General features: G+C 31.2%; 4 protein-coding genes across 4 annotated transcripts; 3 read left to right on the top strand and 1 right to left on the bottom strand.

Moving 5' to 3' along the window:
- Positions 1 to 534: 534 nt before the first annotated feature.
- Not10 (CCR4-NOT transcription complex subunit 10) lies at positions 535 to 5,994 on the top strand. Its single transcript, XM_018446048.1, has 10 exons — positions 535 to 1,053; positions 1,303 to 1,625; positions 2,125 to 2,231; positions 2,795 to 2,946; positions 3,499 to 3,698; positions 3,877 to 4,171; positions 4,243 to 4,590; positions 5,185 to 5,294; positions 5,518 to 5,596; positions 5,869 to 5,994. The coding sequence occupies exons 1-10, from the start codon at positions 648 to 650 to the stop codon at positions 5,922 to 5,924; spliced, it is 2,076 nt and encodes a 691-aa protein (XP_018301550.1). The 5' UTR covers positions 535 to 647; the 3' UTR covers positions 5,925 to 5,994.
- A 1,656-nt stretch (positions 5,995 to 7,650) lies between these two features.
- On the top strand, positions 7,651 to 13,293 carry Achl (La ribonucleoprotein translational regulator Achilles). Its single transcript, XM_018446097.1, has 5 exons — positions 7,651 to 7,765; positions 8,014 to 8,802; positions 11,477 to 11,802; positions 12,387 to 12,616; positions 12,776 to 13,293. Exons 2-5 carry the CDS (start codon positions 8,035 to 8,037, stop codon positions 13,075 to 13,077), a joined length of 1,626 nt encoding a protein of 541 aa, XP_018301599.1. The 5' UTR covers positions 7,651 to 7,765; positions 8,014 to 8,034; the 3' UTR covers positions 13,078 to 13,293.
- A 396-nt stretch (positions 13,294 to 13,689) lies between these two features.
- Positions 13,690 to 14,540, bottom strand: RpI12 (RNA polymerase I subunit RpI12). Its single transcript, XM_018446108.1, has 3 exons — positions 14,237 to 14,540; positions 13,883 to 14,102; positions 13,690 to 13,767 (listed from the first exon to the last, which is right to left on the bottom strand). The coding sequence occupies exons 1-3, from the start codon at positions 14,370 to 14,372 to the stop codon at positions 13,743 to 13,745; spliced, it is 381 nt and encodes a 126-aa protein (XP_018301610.1). The 5' UTR covers positions 14,373 to 14,540; the 3' UTR covers positions 13,690 to 13,742.
- Positions 14,541 to 16,087: 1,547 nt separating this feature from the next.
- Positions 16,088 to 17,752, top strand: LOC108721456 (DDB1- and CUL4-associated factor 8-like). The gene is made up of 6 exons (XM_018446006.1): positions 16,088 to 16,171; positions 16,228 to 16,448; positions 16,714 to 16,835; positions 16,906 to 17,135; positions 17,273 to 17,410; positions 17,519 to 17,752. The coding sequence occupies exons 1-6, from the start codon at positions 16,088 to 16,090 to the stop codon at positions 17,750 to 17,752; spliced, it is 1,029 nt and encodes a 342-aa protein (XP_018301508.1).
- Positions 17,753 to 19,267: the final 1,515 nt, after the last annotated feature.

The raw sequence follows: 19,267 nt of genomic DNA, 5'->3' as shown, positions 1-19,267 counted from the left end.
ATTAGAGTCGAGCTAGCTTGACGTTGATTGGACTGCAACGCTTGCGACGTTGCGATGCGACTAATGTAGAACCAGCTTTAAGGTTTATTCGCGTCGCACGCTCCATGTTCCAATATGCTCCTACTATAGCTCTTACTCACTCACGCGCTTGATAGAGTGAGTAGGAGTTATGGTAGGAGCATGTTGGAGCATGTTAGAGTTTGCAACGCGACAAAGGTTGCGTTCAGCAGACTCAACAGTTTTGCAACCGTTTTATGATTCTGCGCTGAGATAGGACTATTCCTTTAAATCTAAAAGTATAATCCAATCAGCGCGACGAATCATAAAACAGTTGCAAAACTGTTGAGTCTGCTGAACGCAGCCAAACCTACAATGGGCAATAGGGAATAACGAACCGTCTAATCAGAGCTCTGGGATATAATATCGAATTTATATCCCAGAGCTCTGATTGGACGGCTTGTGCCTATTGCCTGTGTCTATTGTGGTTTCAGCTTTAGTCGCAGATTTGATGAACCATACCTACCATAACCTTTGTGAAGTACTCTGCTCTTTACGTTCGTGATTGAATTGGATTGAATCAAAAAGTTGTATATATTGAGAAGAAAGTTCACAATTACAATTACACATCGAGACGTAATCGGTGCATCATGAGTGAAATTTCTGAATCCCAAAGTAGAGACAGTGTCTCTGCTATAACTGAGCAAGAGCGCGAGTTGGCTCAAAATATACTATCGGAATTTCAAAAAGGTGCTTATGCGTCGTGTTTGTCATATTTGAACAAGTTGGAAAGCCTCCGACCTACAGATCTTAAAGTTACACATAACAAAGTCGTGGTGGAATATTATAAAAGTGATTTGAAAAAAACTGAGTTGACACGAAAGAGTTTGAATGCGATATGTGGTCAGATATCAACGATGGATTCTAACGAGGCTATCGATGATGTTGAGAAGTGTGTTATGAGATATAATCAAGCTGTTTTATTGTATCACACTAAACAATATAATGCTGCGCTTCAAATCATGACTAGGCTATTTGCTTTTATCGAGCCAATGGGTACGTAAGTGTGATAATAGTTTTAAATAGAAATTTTAAAAAATTAGATGTTATAGCAGCTTGATCATTCAACAGAGTACGAGAACAAAGTAATATTAGATTGTCTCTTAAAAGAAAAGAAACGATTGCTAAATTATTTGATTAAATTAAATATAATGCATTTCAAATATATTTTAGATGTATTTTAAATATATTTTGCTTATGGAATCTTTATTTCTATCTTAATATGTATGACTTTCTTGATTATAGAGGAAACTTTGGCACATAAAGTTTGTCTGTTATTGATTGAGTTATATATAATAACGGAGCAACCAGATGCAGCTCTATCAATATTAAATTATGTGGAGAGTCAATTTATATCTACTGACAATTCCAAGATATCATCTTCTATTGACAAGGATGGAGTAATAAAATCTATTAAAGAGCAAAGGGAGCAAAAAAATGATGGTGATACAGTAATAGATGCATTCAAAATTAAACTTTTGAAATATAAAACAAGAATATACCTTTTGACTCATCAACTGAAATTGTGTAAAAAAGAATGGAAGACACTAGTTTCATTGGGCATAGTGGTAATGTTATTATTTATTATGATAACAGTCTATAATATACAAAATGTGCACTTATACTTTAGCATTAACTATTGCTTCTTTTTTTGATAAATGATACTTTTTATCCACAATATCTCACATTTAATCTACAATTTTCACATTTTATCAACAATTCATAATTCACATTTAATAAAGTAATATGGAATATTACTCTTATTTTTAAACCTTGAAGTCTCTAATATTGTTAATTGCAAATTTAATTTTGATTAATCTCTAATAGAGAGTATATATATCTATATATAGTATGTACCTATATATGTGTATATAGATACATATGTATTTGTATCTATGTACACATTGCATACATTTATATAATTATGTCTGTAAACAACTTGCACATATACATATATTTTATTTCATTTAAGATAAAATATTGAATACAATCGTTTCTTTTGTTAAGTTTATATCATGGAGCGGTCTGATCCATATTGTTTTCATTAGGCTATTTTATTATTTTTAGAATGCATCAACGATTTTTTTGAAGGCTCATCTGGAATATTTACGAGGAAATTACGATAAGGCAATGCAATTTTTGAATACTAAAACGAAAGAAACTTTAGATTTTAAGTATGTTACATATATATTAACTATATTAAATACAAATGCATGAGGCAAAGTTAAAAATTTGTAAATATTCTTAATATTATACACAATTGAAACGATACAATTCTATCTATCTGGGACGTTTTTACTTTTTTAAACAATATGAATAATATAATACTGTGTGTTATATGTATATCTGTCAAAGAGAATGTTACATAATGAAATGTGAAGATGAGATCCATTTATATGTATAAATGAATTTATGTATAATAAATAAAAAAAAAGCAATTGCACTTTTCAGTTGCTTTATGTAAGTATCTACACTTATGAAAAAAATTATGATCTATAATTCAATAGTCTTTCTATCTTTATTTGAAAAAGCGTTACAATCTATTCTAATTCATACAGTCATTTTGATTTTGCTATAATCTGTTTAATCATTTTGTATAGCATCTCTTGTTATGTAATAGAACATTATAAAAATATATGGAAATAACTTTTTTTAATATTGTTTAAAATAAGTAAAAATGTTCCAAATAGATTAAGTTCTTGCTCGATTCTAAAACACATTAATATATGGTTTATAGATTATGTGGAGAATCTTCGGCTGTTTTATTTTATAATAATATGGCATGTTTGCATCTTGCGATGGGCAAGCCAACTTTGGCTTGTACTTGTCTCCAGTCAGCTTTGCGTGCAAATAAACGTGAATTGGAAAGCATGCAAGTTAAAGATGCTGGTAATTCTTACAATTATTAAACGTAAAGTAACTCCTTCAGGCTCGGTGTACATTGTAAGTAATGTACATCAAATTTGAAGACATCCATTGAAATTGTTTAATTCTATCAACATCATCCGAGATCTAATGTATAGAATAATGTATATGTTGGAAAAATAGTCAAAATTTAAAAAAAAATTAATTGTTTAGTATGAATTACTTATTAACGAGCGTATGAAAATTGAATTTTACAGTTTGTTTTAACATGGTTCCAATAAAGTCAAGTTTGAAGGTGTTAAATATTGTGCCTCGTTTGGCTCTCCTTTTTAAATAGAATTTTTTAAATACCTATTTTTATTTTGTTCCCAACATATTCAAGTATTATGAGACTTTTTCCATCTTTTGCTTCAAAATATATATCTCCTCGAGAGAGAACTAATTGAAGTATATTTGAATTTAAGCACATTTGAATTAAGCACAACAATGAACCAAGTATTTTGTATTTTTGATATTATTCTAAACAATTCGTATACATAAAATGACGTCAATATTAAAAGAAGAAAACTTGTACAGATCCTTTATCTTCTCAACCATTATACACACTTGGTGGGAATAAACATTACGAGTTAATGTACAGTTTGGGTGTAGTATTGTTATATGCTGGTAAAGCGTCAAAAGCCTTTGATTGCTTTACAGAAGTAGCACAGAAAATACACAATAATCCTAAACTCTTGCTCAGAATGGCAGAGTGTTGCATCTACAGTTATAAATATGTAAGTTGCAATTATGTGATACTGATTCTACCTTGAAAAAATACTTGTTAGCAAACATTAATATTTTGGAAACACTATTTGTTGCAACTACACTATTTTAATTTTAATGATTATATGATCATAATGAAATCACATGTGCAATATAATAATGTAATCGTATATTGCTTATTATTTTTAGTCAAATAAAATTGATTTCAATATTCCAAAACGGCGTAAAGATTTGGTGCAGAAAATTGTAGGTTCTGGTATCCATAAAAAAATTATATTAGCCACATCTCTATCAAAAGATATCAAATATCATTCGGAAGGCCTATCTTATGCAATCCCACAACCAACATTGGAATTTGGATATTTATGTCTGAAGAATGCATTACTTTTACTACCGAACAATAATGAGTCGAGCGTGCCTGGTTCATTGGCAACAACCATGGCGAATTCAGTGTCACTATCATTAACATCTGGTCACAACCTAGGTATAGAATATAATTTTACACATGTGCTATTATATACGCATAAGTCTAATTTAGATGTATAATTATTTTAGGTATCCAACATACAACATTAATGTCACGAGCTACAGCTATCGAATCTTTTAATTTAAAAATTAGTGTCTTGGCTGCTAGCGCTTATGTTTCTTTGTGTCTTGGAGATTATATACTTTCTCTCGAACATGCAAAAGCTCTATTAAGTTTCAACAAATTACCTGGAGCATATAAAATGTTAGGCAACTTATATGCTGCTGAAAGTTTGATATTCATGGACAAAATTAATGAAGCGCTCGAGTACCTGAAGTTAGAAAATCTTCAAGATTTAAATATATTTATATCTACCCCAGAAATTCAGGAGAAAGATAAAGAAAAAGTGGAAGAAGTTATGATAAAGCCTATAAAAGGTAAATTTGGAAATTATATGCAGAATGTTTTGAAAATTAGAAGAAGGGAAGTGTGTTTATGATTTGTTAAAGAGAGATTATATTTTTTATTTATAATACATTGTTTTCGCAAACAATTGATTATAACCACGCATCGTGGAAAGAAATATACATTTTTTTCTTTTTTTAGCTTTGATAATCTTGAGACATTTTGTATCAAACACTACCGCGTGCGACGGAGACAAAACGTTGCGAATAGTTTAAAAAAAAATTATATCGTAAAAATGTATGAATTGAGTTATCTTCATATCATTATTTTTATCATATCGTAATTATTTTTTAATTGGTTACATGTTACACCATTTGATACATGATATTCTGATGGCTTTCTTGTTAAAACGTATTGTCTGTAAGATAAAAAGTTTATTGCGGATTGTTTAAAAAAAATATATATATATATATCTAAAGTTGAAATTATTTAAATTAATTTTCGAAATTTTGTAGCTATTTTTACTTGCTCTCATGAAAATATATCTTATTTTTATATCTTTTCGAGGTTTTCAATATTTAGTGTTAATAATATCTGAGAAATAAATTTCTTGTTTTGAATTGTAGTATGGTATCCTACAACAGTTTCAACAGGCACTGCTATAATACGTTATAACTTGGCTGTGGCTTATGCTATACGAGGCGAACTAGATAAATCTGGCGAAACTTTGAAACAAGCGAGTATTTTAGAATTTTAGTATCTTAGAGTTCTATTTATATAATATTATACAGAATTAAAATAATAAAAACAATATAATATGATATATTAAATATCTTGCACTTGTTTTTTATACACTATTAAACTATATACTTATATTAATATATTAATATTATTTGTTTATTGATTTAGACATACATTTTTAAATAGTATTTCTATATATTAATTACTTTTTGTTTCAGATATGGACGTCAAAAGAACCAGATCGTGATATACCTATACAAGTGATAATGTTGGCCTTGTATATAGAGCTACAATTAGGTAATATTCTTTCTCAGTATTATTAATATGAACTTTATCTAAAATTTCAAACAGTAGAAGAATAAGGTATTTTTTAAATTTAATTATATCTGGTTTGTTTATTTATTAGCCAAAATCTTTTATTTCTGGCATTGGTCACAAGACTATTCTCTGGATACTTTTATGAGTTATATATTATTTTATTGTATCACAATAGTATATGCATTATAGATACATTTGTTATCGAATATCACGCATAATTAGGAAATGCATTTTATATTTTTTAATTCCAGGTCGTGCTGACATTTCAAAATCAATAATAAAACAGCATTGTCCACAATATCGTTAACAATCAAGAGCAATATGTCGACTTAGATCATATAAGCACATAAATATTTAAGTTTTTTTTAATTTATAGATGCAAGAATATCAAATCTTTTATATCTTTCCACGTGATTATATTTCTAAAAATAAAAATTATTGTATGAAAGATGCAAAGTAATAGGAACAATTATATATAAAAGATTATGTTATTCTAATTAAAGAAAAAGATCTTTTTTTGAAATAAATTTATGTACATAAATACAGTTACACATTGAAAACATTGGTTATTAAATTATTATCGAATAACAACAATCGACGCCGGGCCACTTCGAACGACGTCGACAACAACGATGATGATGCTGGGCGACATCGACGACAACACCGGGCGACGGTGACGCTGGACGACATCGACGACAACGCCAGGCGACTTTGTTTTCACAAATTTACAAAAACAGTGAAATCCTTAAAAAAAAAACCTTTAAAAAAGAAAAATATACGCCAAGTGCATAAAAAAGGTATCGAATATTACATTTCTTTTAATAACGATCGGATCGATTTGGCATAGAATATTTCTTATACAAATATATGTGCATGTATATTATATTAATTAATAAATTAAATTAAATAAATCAATTTCGATTTAATTTATTTAATTTAATTTATTAATTAATATAATATCCTCCTGTGGGTTGGGTTTTTTTTTAAATCCCAGGTTTTTTTAAACCATAGATTATAGTCTTTCATAAACTTGAAATAATGTATTTATACGAATAAAATGACAAAAATTTATTTACTATAAAATTTTTTTGAAAAAAATGACTGGCGAAAATCATTTTTATCAAATGACTATTATTTTAAAAAGTACACGTGCACATATGCACAAATTCAAATTCTAAAAGACATAATACATAATGTGTATATTGTCTATATGAGTAAGTAATTTAGATGAATCATCGAGACGATCAGTTTCTCCTCCCACGTCTCTCACTCTTCTCCTTGGTTAATCTTCAGCTGAAACCAAGGCAATCACCCTCTATCTTTTAATCCGGCTTGACGCGCGCGCGATGCGATGTGGGGCCTCGAACTCCCCGAAGAGTAGCGAAAAAAAAATTGTAGAAGCAGAAGGGGACCTGACTGGCCTTTGAAGCATATTGGAGCGGTGATGGCAATGTGAGATTTGGGGAGTATGAGGCATTAAGACCTTAGGGGTCTGGACCGAATCCTTTCGTTTTTCGACGATTCACAGAGCTAACTTTGTCCTTCATGGTCATATATGTGGCCAACCGAACTTGACCTATATATTATTATGCTATTGGCGTACAGATGCAATGCGCGTCGTTTGCGAATATACCCTCAGGGCCTTAGCGAGGTCAAAACTGGTTAAGTTCGCCGTCTTAAGTTCTTCCTGCCTGTGATCAACGATTGTGTGTGTGTGTGCAATTGTTCGCGATACCTACATTCCACGCAATCCAACATTATACATTGTAGATACGTAACGTAAACAGTTCGTGTCTATAATAAGTAATGATATCCGAAGGTATCGATATCATTTAAAATTAATATATTTTGAAATTTATACATATTTTTGACGATTGTCCGAAATTATTAAAATTTATTTTGATCATTTTAATTATTTTTACGTGCGTGCGTAGACACAAGATAATTTAAAAATTTTCTCTTTTATATTGACGTACACTTAATAATTGTGTTATAAACTCCCTTTCCTTCGCTCAAGGTTCAATTCGAGTGCCCTTCGGTCGTTCGCCGAATGTTTCATTCTTGACCGGTATTCAAGAAGGCCATTGCAGCTTTGCCACGCATCGAACTTGGCCGCAGCTATAAAACGGATCGCGCACAGAGTGGAAGGTCAGTGAGCGACGAGTACGCTCTCATTCAATTTCTATCTTTGTATTCTGAAATTTCTTTTTTTTTTTAATTGATAAAACGTCAGTGTGTTAGAAAGAAGAAAATGACTTAGCAATGACATATATATATATATATACTTTATGTAAAAATACACAAAAAAATGGTTAAAATCTGAAGGAAGAATATAATTATACCAACGCGTTAAAGTTACCAACTTAAAGTTGCCTTCTTACAACTTCAAAATACAGTCGCTCTACTTTGATTAAAATATGGAGTTCCAAGTATCTCAAGACTTAAAGGAGCAGATCAATAATCTGTTGTCCTCACCTCCGCGTATGAAGAAATCTGAAACAAAAGATAGTATTTCCTCCGTAGACAGCGACGTAAGCCTTTCTTTCGACCGAAGAGGATCCAAGAGCGACGAGGCCGACTTGTCAGATTATGATAGCGAGGTCAGGATTGTAAAAAAGAGTGATACTGATCAAGATTCGGGTGCAGATTCTCTGGATGATGTTACATCGAAAGAACTGACAGAGCAGAAACAAGTGAATGTTATACCGTTGGAGTCTCCAATAGAATCAACGGAATCAACGTTTAAGAGAACGACCAACGATTTCGTGATACCGAATGATGAGTTAGCCGACAAGATATGCGCTCAAGTGGAATATTATTTTTCTGACGATAATATAATAAAGGATGCGTTCTTATTGAAACACGTGAAAAGGAACAAAGAAGGCTACGTATCTCTTAAATTGATATCCAGCTTCAAAAAGGTCAAACATCTCAGCAGGGATTGGAGAGTGGTCGGAGCGGCTTTAACGAGGTCTAAAAAGCTCGAGCTTAATTCACAAGGGACTAAGCTGCGGAGAGTGAATCCTTTACCACATTTCGATCAGACAGCTCCTTCCAGGACCATTTTAGCGGCTGGATTACCAGTAGAAAAATTAACGGTCGAATCTGTCGCTGAGATTTTTAAGCCTTGCGGTGAGATAGCGTTGATAAGGGTGCTTAAACCTGGACGTCCAGTACCTCCCGAGGTAAAACGTCTTTTCTCTTTAACAAGATGCACATACATTCGCGAATGCGAATAACGGATAGCAAAACGTTACTATTTCGAATATGCTCTGCAACGCGATATTTGTCCAATTCAGTTTTTATATTTAAACGCATTTTCAAATATAGATTTAAATGATTACATTAGATTTAAATCAATAGAGATAATCCTATTTTCGGATCTTAGTACTTATTATACTCTTAGTTGCTTTTAGTGCGGATCTTATTTGCAAATTTTTTGCAAATATATAATATTACTTCAATTTTATAAATTGCGCGCCGATAAGGCGCGGATAAGATGTATAGAACTTGAAACGCAATCATAAACTAAAACTGAAATTAATATCTCAAATTAGATTAATCGTCCATTTTAATAGTGAAGCTAATAAGCATCTTAAAAACTTGTAATTTGCGAAAAATATTACGAATAGTTCGTGAGATATAACGAAAAAAGCTGAAAATTGTTTTATTGCATATAAGGGTGATTTCACCCCTTAAAACCGTTTTTGGGTCTCAATTGATATTTTCTAAATTTATCTATTTACGTAGCTTATATATAGATAGTATACAAAATTTCATTAAAATCAGAATTTGATACTTCGCGAGGTTCTCTCGTTAGTATTATTAAGCAATATAAGATCCGGCTTTGACCGAAAACATTACTTCTATTAATTGATTTAGTCTCGTCGGTATAATTTCGATTTATAATAGATTTAATTTGCAAACACGATTTCATTTTAGATTGACTGATAATTAGTTAAGTATCCATTTGATTTGGCCAAGAAAAAATTAACTATACGAATCGATCGAAAAATATACCTGCACATGCGAATTTCGAATGTTCGCAACTTCAGACAATCTGTTTTATATATATAAAAATACGGGATACATAATTTTAAAATATGTATTATATCGTTTATAGCATCATGTCCTTTTCTTCTTTACTATTTTATTATTATATCTTTTTCGACCATTTTATAGAGAACATATAAGGTAAAAACGAGCATAGATAAGAATACTACTAATTATCGATATATAAATTAATGTAATTCACGTAATTCATAGTGTTACAAATTGCAACTTACATTCCCTCAATTACTGTCAATAATCCAACAAACCGGAACTTTGCCCCAGTTTAATGATAATAATTAACGGTAACACGGATAATGCTTGTTTATCTGCACATTTCCATCCTGTCACCCATCAAATTTTCCACTTCCATTCCTTGTCGCCTATCAAATTTTCCACAATTGCATTCTACCGTGACATAATCACACGGCATGGACTAATTACTGTGATGTAATGTTCATATAGTATGTTACAATTAACTTACGATATATGATATCCCCCCGTTAACAAGCTACTATTGATCCGTAAGAACTAAAATATATAAGGTTTCCTGCAGTAAAAGATTATTCGATTGGATCACTCGCGTTACGTCAACTGTTCCAATCAAGTTATTTTGCATTTATATTTTCAATTTTGTTTATGTCTTCAGAAAACTACGTCTTTCTTAATTGTATTACCACCAAGAGATGTATGCGCATGTATTACACCATATATAATTTATTGCTGTGAAATTTTCCTTTGTAATTTATACAGATTAAATCCCAGCAAATACCAAATTACCTGTAACGTACATGTCGGTTGTAATTTCCCATTCAACAACTGTAATATAACACACGTGTTATATTACAGTTATATTGTTGGGTGGAAAATTAACATGTACGTTACATGTAATTTGGTGTTTGCTGGGATGTTTTTAAATGTCGTATACGTGACACAAGTAGATTTATTGGTATACATATACATAAGTATCGCATTTATTATCATTGCAGCGTTGTATGTGTAGTATATACGCATGTACATACGCGTATACATATATATTATACATACGCGTATACATACATATATATTAGACTGACAAGAAAAAAAAATTTTTTTTTAATCGTCAGTTCAAAAGCTTCCATTTCATGCCAAAAGAACACCACTAAATTTTTATCAAAAAATATTAAGATTTAGAGGTCGCTAGTGAACGATTTTTTAATTTGAGTTTCGATTTTCCTTAATACATGTTTAATTTGATGAAAAAATAGCTTAATCCGGATTTTAAATGTGATACTGTATGTTTTTTTGATCGCTGAACACGAATAATTCATTTAACCCTACGATATACGCCTTAAGAAATATAACCCGATTAATGTAAAAAAATGACCAAATTTCAAGTTCAAGGCCGATTTTAGCAAGGTTCTAAGCATTCATATGGGTCGTTACTCCCTTCAAATTGTAGATCTGTTCAGGGTCTGTTCACCCAGAACAAGATCCATTTGGAATTTCCCGGGATCTCCTACAGGGCATTTAAAAGTTGCATTTAACTGGATTATAAAACGTATTTAAGGATTGAAAAAATATTTTTTTATCTTTAAAAAATTCTAAAGTACATCGCTTTGTGGCTTTGACATCCTCAAATCAAATGCCTCAATTTGACGATAAAAAACTCTTTATTAGAAAATGAAATGAATGCGTATACATATAAATATTATAATAAGTCGCGGATGATTACGTGCACCAATCTCGCTTTGCGTAATACTCTTAATATTTGATGACAGATCCATCAATGTCGAAACAGGAAATAAAATTTTCGCAATCGTTACTTAGGTGCGACAGGCGATCGCTAAAAGGCCAGAATGGGCCTCCATCGAAGAATACGCTATGATCGAATTCACGGACTCGGCTTCTGCGCGAATCGCCATGCAAATGGCCTTGGATGATGTACAAGTATTCGAATTACGTCACTCGGTTGACAAGAAGAAGAAACAGCCTACGAAGAAATGTATCCCAAATAGAACAGCAAGAGAAGATAATCACAATTCATCGAGTTGTCCCAGTGGATCTGAGCCCGAAGATGGGAGAGTAAGGCTTAAAAGAGGTTTTCAAGGATATCCGATGTATCATGTCCATAATACGAGTTATCCTTTCCAAGGTATCATATCGTAAGAAAAAGAAATACATCATTTGTATATTATACATACAGAATATTACAGACGAATCATTTTTTACCGTTGATTTTAATTTCATTGACTTCAAGTCAATCCTTCGTCAAATTTTTTTATCATTTTTGACATTTGATATTAGATTTTTCTGAGATTAAATTTTAAATAAAAATTTTGTCATAGCAAAGTGAAATCATTTTCTCCGTTTTTATATTCTCTTTACTCTATCTACTCTTTCACCTGTTCACAGGTTTGCGCGTAAGTGTAGTGAAAGAAACTCAAAAACAATCGGTGTTTCGATAAATTTTTTTGTTAAAAAAAAAAGAAAAATGTAGTTTATTGTAAGGTTTTGTATTGTAGGATTTATTTTAAGAATTATCATTTTTGCAATACATCTTTCTGTCTCAATGTTATACAAGTGGTTTTAAATTTATTTCAAAAATGTAAAATAAATTAATAACAAAAGATATCAATAAAATCAATCAAGTAAGAATGTAATATTTTCACTTATGTTATTAAATTTTTCAATTAATGATATCCTATATAGAACAAGTCGTATAGAACATTTATTTTTGAATGCCATCGGATGCGTGCTTATCTCGTAAGCTCTCTTCCTGCTCCATATCCAGTTCCGAGAACGGTTTTATGTTTCGGCGTCTATCTTCCTGTTCCGGTTCCAGCTCAGATTCTGGTAGACGTTATTCCACCTGTTCGTCTGGTTCCGAAACAGCTTTTCTTCATCCTTCTTACTCAAAGAGTTTGTATCATCATGAAAATCATCGTTACTCTTGCTGTCCTTCCACCGGTTAGTAATAATATATGTATCTCTTGTATATATACGATTATATTGTTACGATGAGATCATCGATCATACATTCCACAGCGTAGACTTGTATTACGCAAAATATTAAATATATTTATTCGAAACGATACAGTCAACTCATAAATTTATCATTTATCACAGGTCCTCCGATAGAATGCCGGGGAACCTGCTATATCGCAAATCGTCGTGGATCAGCCGATTGTGGACCATTATCAAGAAGACTCTCGACATATAGTCGCGATTTCGATATGAACATTAGAAGATCATCCTTGTGCTCTTCAAATTCGGAACAGAATGTATTCTATAGATCGAGGAGTAACAACAGCATCGCGATGACGCACGTGCCTGAGAATGTGACAAGAATGCCGTCAGGACCCGATGGTACTCGCGGATTTTTCATTCGTTCGGCAAGAATATCAACGCCCTTAGAATCTGCTCGTTGAATAATATCAAGAGATTCGTCGTTAATGATAGGAAGTCTGACGGCGTACTGCAATGTCTATTGATATTTAATACAGCTGAATAAATCGAGATAGCAATACATTCAACATCTCTCCTCGAATCTATTTATTCTCCGATATTGACATTCGAATTTCCCGCGTTTTGGGCAAAAGACGTAGCTATAATAAGGGATGTTCATTATGCCTGCTTCAAGAATGAAAGAGGCGGGATTAGATGTTTCTATATAATATATATAGTCAAAGAAACGATCTTATTTCGACAAAAATGAATCAGAAAATATGATTAACACTTGCAAAGAATGTTTTTATTAAGAGTAATTTGTAAAACTTCGTAAATAAAAGGTGAAAAAATTATTTTATACTTTAAATATTTTTTAAAGTATTTTTTCTTTTACCTTTATAAAATGATAATAAAATGTATTACGATATTTAATATCGCACGTTGTAATAAAAATATATGTAAAATATAAAATATATGTAAAATATAAAATAAAAAATATCCTAAAGTGTTAGAATTTATTTCTTTAATCATTCTATATAGTACAAGAATGTAAATTTTCTATTTAAAAAAGAAACAACAGAAGAATCACATATGTTCTATACAGTATTTCTTATAAAATAAAATGTAATTTTATATTAAGTCCTTATTAAGAATTCTCCGTTATTTTGAATCTGCAAATAAGATGATTTATTCATTAACAAAGTACTAGCAACATAAAAACTTAATTTAATATAAAAATATGTCTAAATGCTAAACCAATAATAATTCCTGTATACAGATACGTACTTGCACTTAGTACATGTGAAAAATACAGTTTGTCCTTCATCAGCAGATCTCAATTGCAATGTTGCATAGGACATTTTATCATTATGACACTGAGGACATTCTCGCTCCAATGTTGGTCCATCTGCGTCATCTTCACTATCATCCTCGGCTTCTTTGACAGACACATAAGTATCCTTAGTATTAAAATGGATCTTATGTGTCATTTCCATATCGCCAAAAACTGGAAAATAACCATAGAAATTAATAATCTAAATTAATGAAAATTTTTAATTATTTCTTAGCTTGCATATAAAGGATTGCTAATGCAATCTCATAATGTTTTGCAGAATTTTTTGAATTATCATACAGTAGTACCTTCAGCCCCCCATTCTCTTTTGCATGTGTAACATGTAACTCCTCCTTTCTCCCCAAGCAAAGGTAAAATTGAACCACAATCGGGACAGAAGCCAGGTACGGTAATAAAAGAACTCTTGCTATTATTTGCCATCATTTCACATGTATTTAATCAAGATACGTGATTGATACGAATATAAGTTGTATCTTTCTTCTTGAAAATGTAATCTGTATAATGTACTTTCGAATAGTTTTGAATAGTCCCGAATAAAGCAGCTATTAACTGGCTGCTACTGACTAGTCCATGCTGTTTGGCTGTTACAGAGAAGTATTTAGATCACTTTAAACTTAAAAGGGACTGGGAAGTGTGGGGACATCCACTCAACTGATGACCAACTGATGATTTCTGATTTCCGTCTGTTTTCATCCACCAGCGCCTCTATGTGCACAAAATATTACTACGTAGTCATCTTCCAACTGATAACGTGTTACGATTTCTGCACATTTATGGTTCTATTCCATGCTATTATGCTCATGAATTTTTGATTCTTTATATTCCATACTATTTCCATAATTTTCTGATTCTATTCCATGCTGGCTTGCTAAGCTACGTTCAAATTCCCATTTGAGTGCCCCCCACTCAGGGCTGCGTTCAAGAATTACGCCCAGATTGGCCCAGATAACTCTAAGTTATAGGTTACGTTACGTATATTATAGCAAAAATGCACCCTAAAGTTTTCTTTTCAAATGCCTTTGAAATGCTCCTCTCGCTGTCTCGCTAAATATGTCAAATATGTCTCGATTTTAGCATAAAATAGCAAAATGATCGCGTTGAAAAATATTTCATAAATTTTGTTAAATTGTACAATTACAGAATATGCATTATTGCTACCAGCAAGTAATGTAGTATATTTGAATGAATGTTTCCTATAATGTACGAGTGCGAATAGCGAAAACAACCCTAACTTCGACTTATGTATTTTAAAAGTAATATTAATAATAAATTTAACTTTGATTAATTCAATTGCCAAGAATTTTAAACATTTCTTTTACTTTATTAAGCGAGAGAAAGGGATGTATGGACATAAAGATAAACACAAAGAATTATTATATCGATCTTATCAATATCAAAATTGTCAAATCTCAGTTAACATTTTAATCTCTTCTTTATTAAAGCAGATAATTTCAAACAATAAATATAAATAAATGCATTATTTTCTAAGAATTAATTGCAATTATTATATTTATCTTTACATAATACATAATCCCTGCTCACTTATTAAAGTCGTCTCACTTTACATCTGAAAATATCTGGTCATATTATAGGAATACATTACGGAATACATTAAAATTCCGAGAATTTCTTTATACTAAGAATTTTCTTTATTTCTAAGAATTTCTCTAAATTTCCAAAGATTTTCTATATTTCCAAAAAATCTCGTTATTTTGAAGAATATTTTGTGTTTCTAAGAAGTCATCATATTTCAAAAAATTTTTTTTTAATTCTAAGAAATTTTTCTCGCGGCGACAAATCGACGTCTCTTCTTTATTACCAATGGAGGCAATTGACACACAGTCATTTGGTCATGTCGCATGTTGTCATAAATTTTGTTTTCATCCCCATTCTTGATCCAACGGATTCAATTTAAAAATCGGGACAAGCATGACCTTGTGTTTGCTAAGAGTAGAGGAAAGTCGCTGATACCAACATACCACTTTGTTTTTAGACAATATTTCTTAAACAAAAGGTAAAAATAAAATTTTTTAAATGTAAATACAAACTGAAAAGTGTCTTCTACCAGATAGAGTATAAGCAGTTTTTATAATGTTTGCAATTTTGCAATAATTAATTTTTTCGTAAGGTAAGTAAAAATGAGAAATGATTCTAGTATTACATCAAAGAGGAATGTCACCTTAAAAAAAACTAGTCGTACAGTAGAATTTGGTAACGATCCCGTTTGTGAGACTATTCAAAATAAACAAGCAAACGAGCCTGTGAAACTTCCTCATAGGGAGGACGAGATTATGATGATAAATTAACAGAAGTGATCACTACCTCACAAAACAATAGTCCGTCTTTTTATACTAAAGAAGCGAGCCTATTACACACAGATCAAAATAAAGTTAAAAGAAGTATTTCGGAAAGTCAAGTATACGCCGCTGGAGGTGCAACAGAAAAATCGGACGATGATTTGGACGAAGTTTCGAATAATCAAAAATTAAACAAAAGAACGTGCAGCATCACGCTCTTTATCTAGTGAGGAAGCTTCCTTGTTCCTTGGTGTGGATAAAAGTAATTGTTTTCTTATATTTAAAATTTTGGTAACATTGATATACATATCTTTATTAATTACAATTTTATTGTTTGTAATTACGTTCAAAAAGTCTAGTTACATATGTAAGACAATAAATATATTAACTATTCATCAAAGAAACGTACATAACATTAACAATACGTAAATTATAAATACAAAAAAATGTTAATTATATTATTTTAGGTTCCATCAATCAGTTATGAATGAGTTTATAGATGAGAACGAATCATGGAATACAAGTTCAGAAACTGACACAACCGACACATTTATGAGTATTGAATCTCTTCGATGCACAGATGAGAAAGGTATTTCTATACTTTTTCAAACGTTTGCACTACTTGCCTGATAAGATGTAGAAGTCTGAATTTTCGATAGGCGGCTCACGCAAACGGAAAGCTATTGACAACTGTGAAGACGAAAGAATAAGGATCAAAAAAGAAAAAAATAAGCACGGGAATGAAGAAATACCAAATAAGTGGCACATTATATCGGAAGTGTTAAATCGCCAAATAGGTAGGAATTCGTTATTCAAAGAAAGATTCTATGGTTCTTCACATGCGGTAAAGCGGCTTTATTTAATGGATTCCCTCTTTGATGAGGACCAGGTAAATTTTTCGTTTTGTAAACACTATATATTGAACTACACGAGATTTTATATTATATATCATATTGGGATCATTACTGTGCTATTCTTACATCAATATTTACTGGGCATATATTAACATTTGATTATTATTTATAGGATTCCGCGTATGCCGTAAATTTCAATCGAGAAGGAAATTTATTAGCAAGTGCTTCTCATAAATTAGTTTTTATTTGGGACTGGTCTGTAAAGAACCTACTCTGTGTGTTCGACCATTATACTTGCGATGTGATACAAGTATTTATAATTGAAACACACATTACGATTATGTTTTGTGTTTAATAGCTATTTTAATGTTATCGTATTTTTTCTTCCAATGTATCTTTTTCTTATTTAACCGATTAGGTCAAATGGCTGCCATCAGACGAGGAAAAAATCGTTACTTGTGTACAAAATGGATATATTTGTCAGATATATTTGTGGGATGCTGAATACAATATGTCGGAGCCATTGGCACAGCATGACGGATATGCGTGCAAATTGTCTGTGCATCCTGAAACACCTAATGAATTCTTATCTACTGGATCTGATGGGAAGATTTTCTCCATAGATATCCGCGAGAATGGTCCAAACGAGTGAGTCATAGCGATTAAAAAGTTCTAATATATATTTATCAGGGTTGAGTAAGTTAACTATTTTTTTAAACTAAGTTAAGTTAAAGTTAACAGCCTTGAAAATTTAACTTAATTAAAATACAAATTAAGCTATAATCAAATTAATTGAATTAAAAGTTAAGTTAATAAAAAAAGTAATTGAAAAGTTAAAAGTTAAAATTGGTCCGAACGAACAACCAAAAAAAAAAGAAAAAGAAAAGAATATTTATTAAAGAATCTGGTTATTTTTGTTCATAAGTATAAGGATTATACAATATAAAATTACTAAATTATATACTCATTATCTTCTCGCATTGTGTCTGAAGATTGACTTAAAAAAAATCAAATTAAAAGTTAATAGTTACCGATAAAATGTAACTAAGTTAAGTTAAAATTAATTAACTTTTTAACTTTTATCTTTTTAACTTAGCACTACCCAAGCCTGATTTATATATTCTACATGCTCTGTGTTTATAGCATATGTACATACGTATAACATTAATTTTCTGTATCGAAAGCCATCATGAGTCTCGCGGTAAGTATACATGTAGAGCGAAATCGCGCCTTGCGTATTTATGTATGATATGTATTTGCTAGACGGCCAATTGTGATTCATACTCGAGATTACCGAATCAATAACTGCTGAACTGATCAAACTCTGATTCTTGAGCAGGTTGAATCTATAATTTTGGTTTGAATTACATGCATAGATAATTTTTAAACTTTTTTTATAATACGTATACTTTTCTTTATCCATAGATTATTCGTATTATATGAAGATGAGAGAGTGGTGCCATTATACAGTATAAATTCTAATCCTCTTAATTGTAATGAATTTTGCGTTAGCGGCAGTAGTCGCTATGTGCGGGTGTACGATCGACGAAATATTTTGCTGCCACTTTATAAATTTTGCCCTAGTCATCTGGTACGTCGTTTTGTATTACAATTTTATTGCTGAAGGGGTTTATCAACCAATACCTAAGCCTAATCTACAATGTGCTCTTTGTTTCCTGTTTCTTATATTTACTACTTGTTTTTTTACCTCTTACCCAAGTTTTCGCTTTCTGTCGCTCGATATAAAAGTTGATGAACTTCGGAAGAGACAAGAATACACATTTAAAAAGACTTGTGTGTCGATAAAACGGTCACAAAGAAGAAAAGTTAAGCCTGTTCTACAATGCTCTGTGTTTCCTGCTTCTTCTTTTTTCCCCCTTTGCAACCGTTTTATCGACAATTGTATTTTTTGCTACATGTTTCTTGTTTCTTGCTTTTTGCTATTTTTTGTATCTTGCTTTTTGCCTCTAGAACAACCATTTATGGTTCTACAATGTGCTCTTTGTTTCCTATTTCTTGCTTTTTACCTTTTGCTTTTTTCCTGTTTGTGATCGTTTTATCGACAATTATATTTCTTGATATGTTTTCTGTTTCTTCTGAAGTTCGTTAACATTTATCTCGAGCAATAGAAAACGAAACACGAAATAAGAAGCAAAAAGGCAAGATA

This window comes from Mycetomoellerius zeteki, unplaced genomic scaffold (assembly GCF_001594055.1).
Source record: "Mycetomoellerius zeteki isolate Tzet28-1 unplaced genomic scaffold, Tzet1.0 scaffold174, whole genome shotgun sequence".
Taxonomy (NCBI): Eukaryota; Metazoa; Arthropoda; class Insecta; order Hymenoptera; family Formicidae; genus Mycetomoellerius; species Mycetomoellerius zeteki.
This window is presented reverse-complemented; position numbering and strand designations above follow the sequence as displayed.

What these genes read in the sequence shown, in the direction of transcription:
- Not10 (XM_018446048.1), top strand. Translation starts at nt 648, where the DNA reads ATGAGTGAAATTTCTGAATCCCAAAGTAGAGACAGTGTCTCTGCTATA. An exon ending in CATGCAAGTTAAAGATGCTG is followed by an intron (nt 2,947 to 3,498) that starts GTAATTCTTACA and finishes AAACTTGTACAG; the next exon opens with ATCCTTTATCTTCTCAACCA. An exon ending in CTGGCGAAACTTTGAAACAA is followed by an intron (nt 5,295 to 5,517) that starts GCGAGTATTTTA and finishes TTTTTGTTTCAG; the next exon opens with ATATGGACGTCAAAAGAACC.
- Achl (XM_018446097.1), top strand. Translation starts at nt 8,035, where the DNA reads ATGGAGTTCCAAGTATCTCAAGACTTAAAGGAGCAGATCAATAATCTG. An exon ending in GACGTCCAGTACCTCCCGAG is followed by an intron (nt 8,803 to 11,476) that starts GTAAAACGTCTT and finishes ATCGTTACTTAG; the next exon opens with GTGCGACAGGCGATCGCTAA. An exon ending in CTCTTGCTGTCCTTCCACCG is followed by an intron (nt 12,617 to 12,775) that starts GTTAGTAATAAT and finishes CATTTATCACAG; the next exon opens with GTCCTCCGATAGAATGCCGG.
- RpI12 (XM_018446108.1), bottom strand. Translation starts at nt 14,372, where the DNA reads ATGATGGCAAATAATAGCAAGAGTTCTTTTATTACCGTACCTGGCTTC. An exon ending in AAGAGAATGGGGGGCTGAAG is followed by an intron (nt 14,103 to 14,236) that starts GTACTACTGTAT and finishes GTTATTTTCCAG; the next exon opens with TTTTTGGCGATATGGAAATG. An exon ending in TTCACATGTACTAAGTGCAA is followed by an intron (nt 13,768 to 13,882) that starts GTACGTATCTGT and finishes TCTTATTTGCAG; the next exon opens with ATTCAAAATAACGGAGAATT.
- LOC108721456 (XM_018446006.1), top strand. Translation starts at nt 16,088, where the DNA reads ATGAGAAATGATTCTAGTATTACATCAAAGAGGAATGTCACCTTAAAA. An exon ending in CAAAAATTAAACAAAAGAAC is followed by an intron (nt 16,449 to 16,713) that starts GTGCAGCATCAC and finishes ATATTATTTTAG; the next exon opens with GTTCCATCAATCAGTTATGA. An exon ending in ATACTTGCGATGTGATACAA is followed by an intron (nt 17,411 to 17,518) that starts GTATTTATAATT and finishes TTAACCGATTAG; the next exon opens with GTCAAATGGCTGCCATCAGA.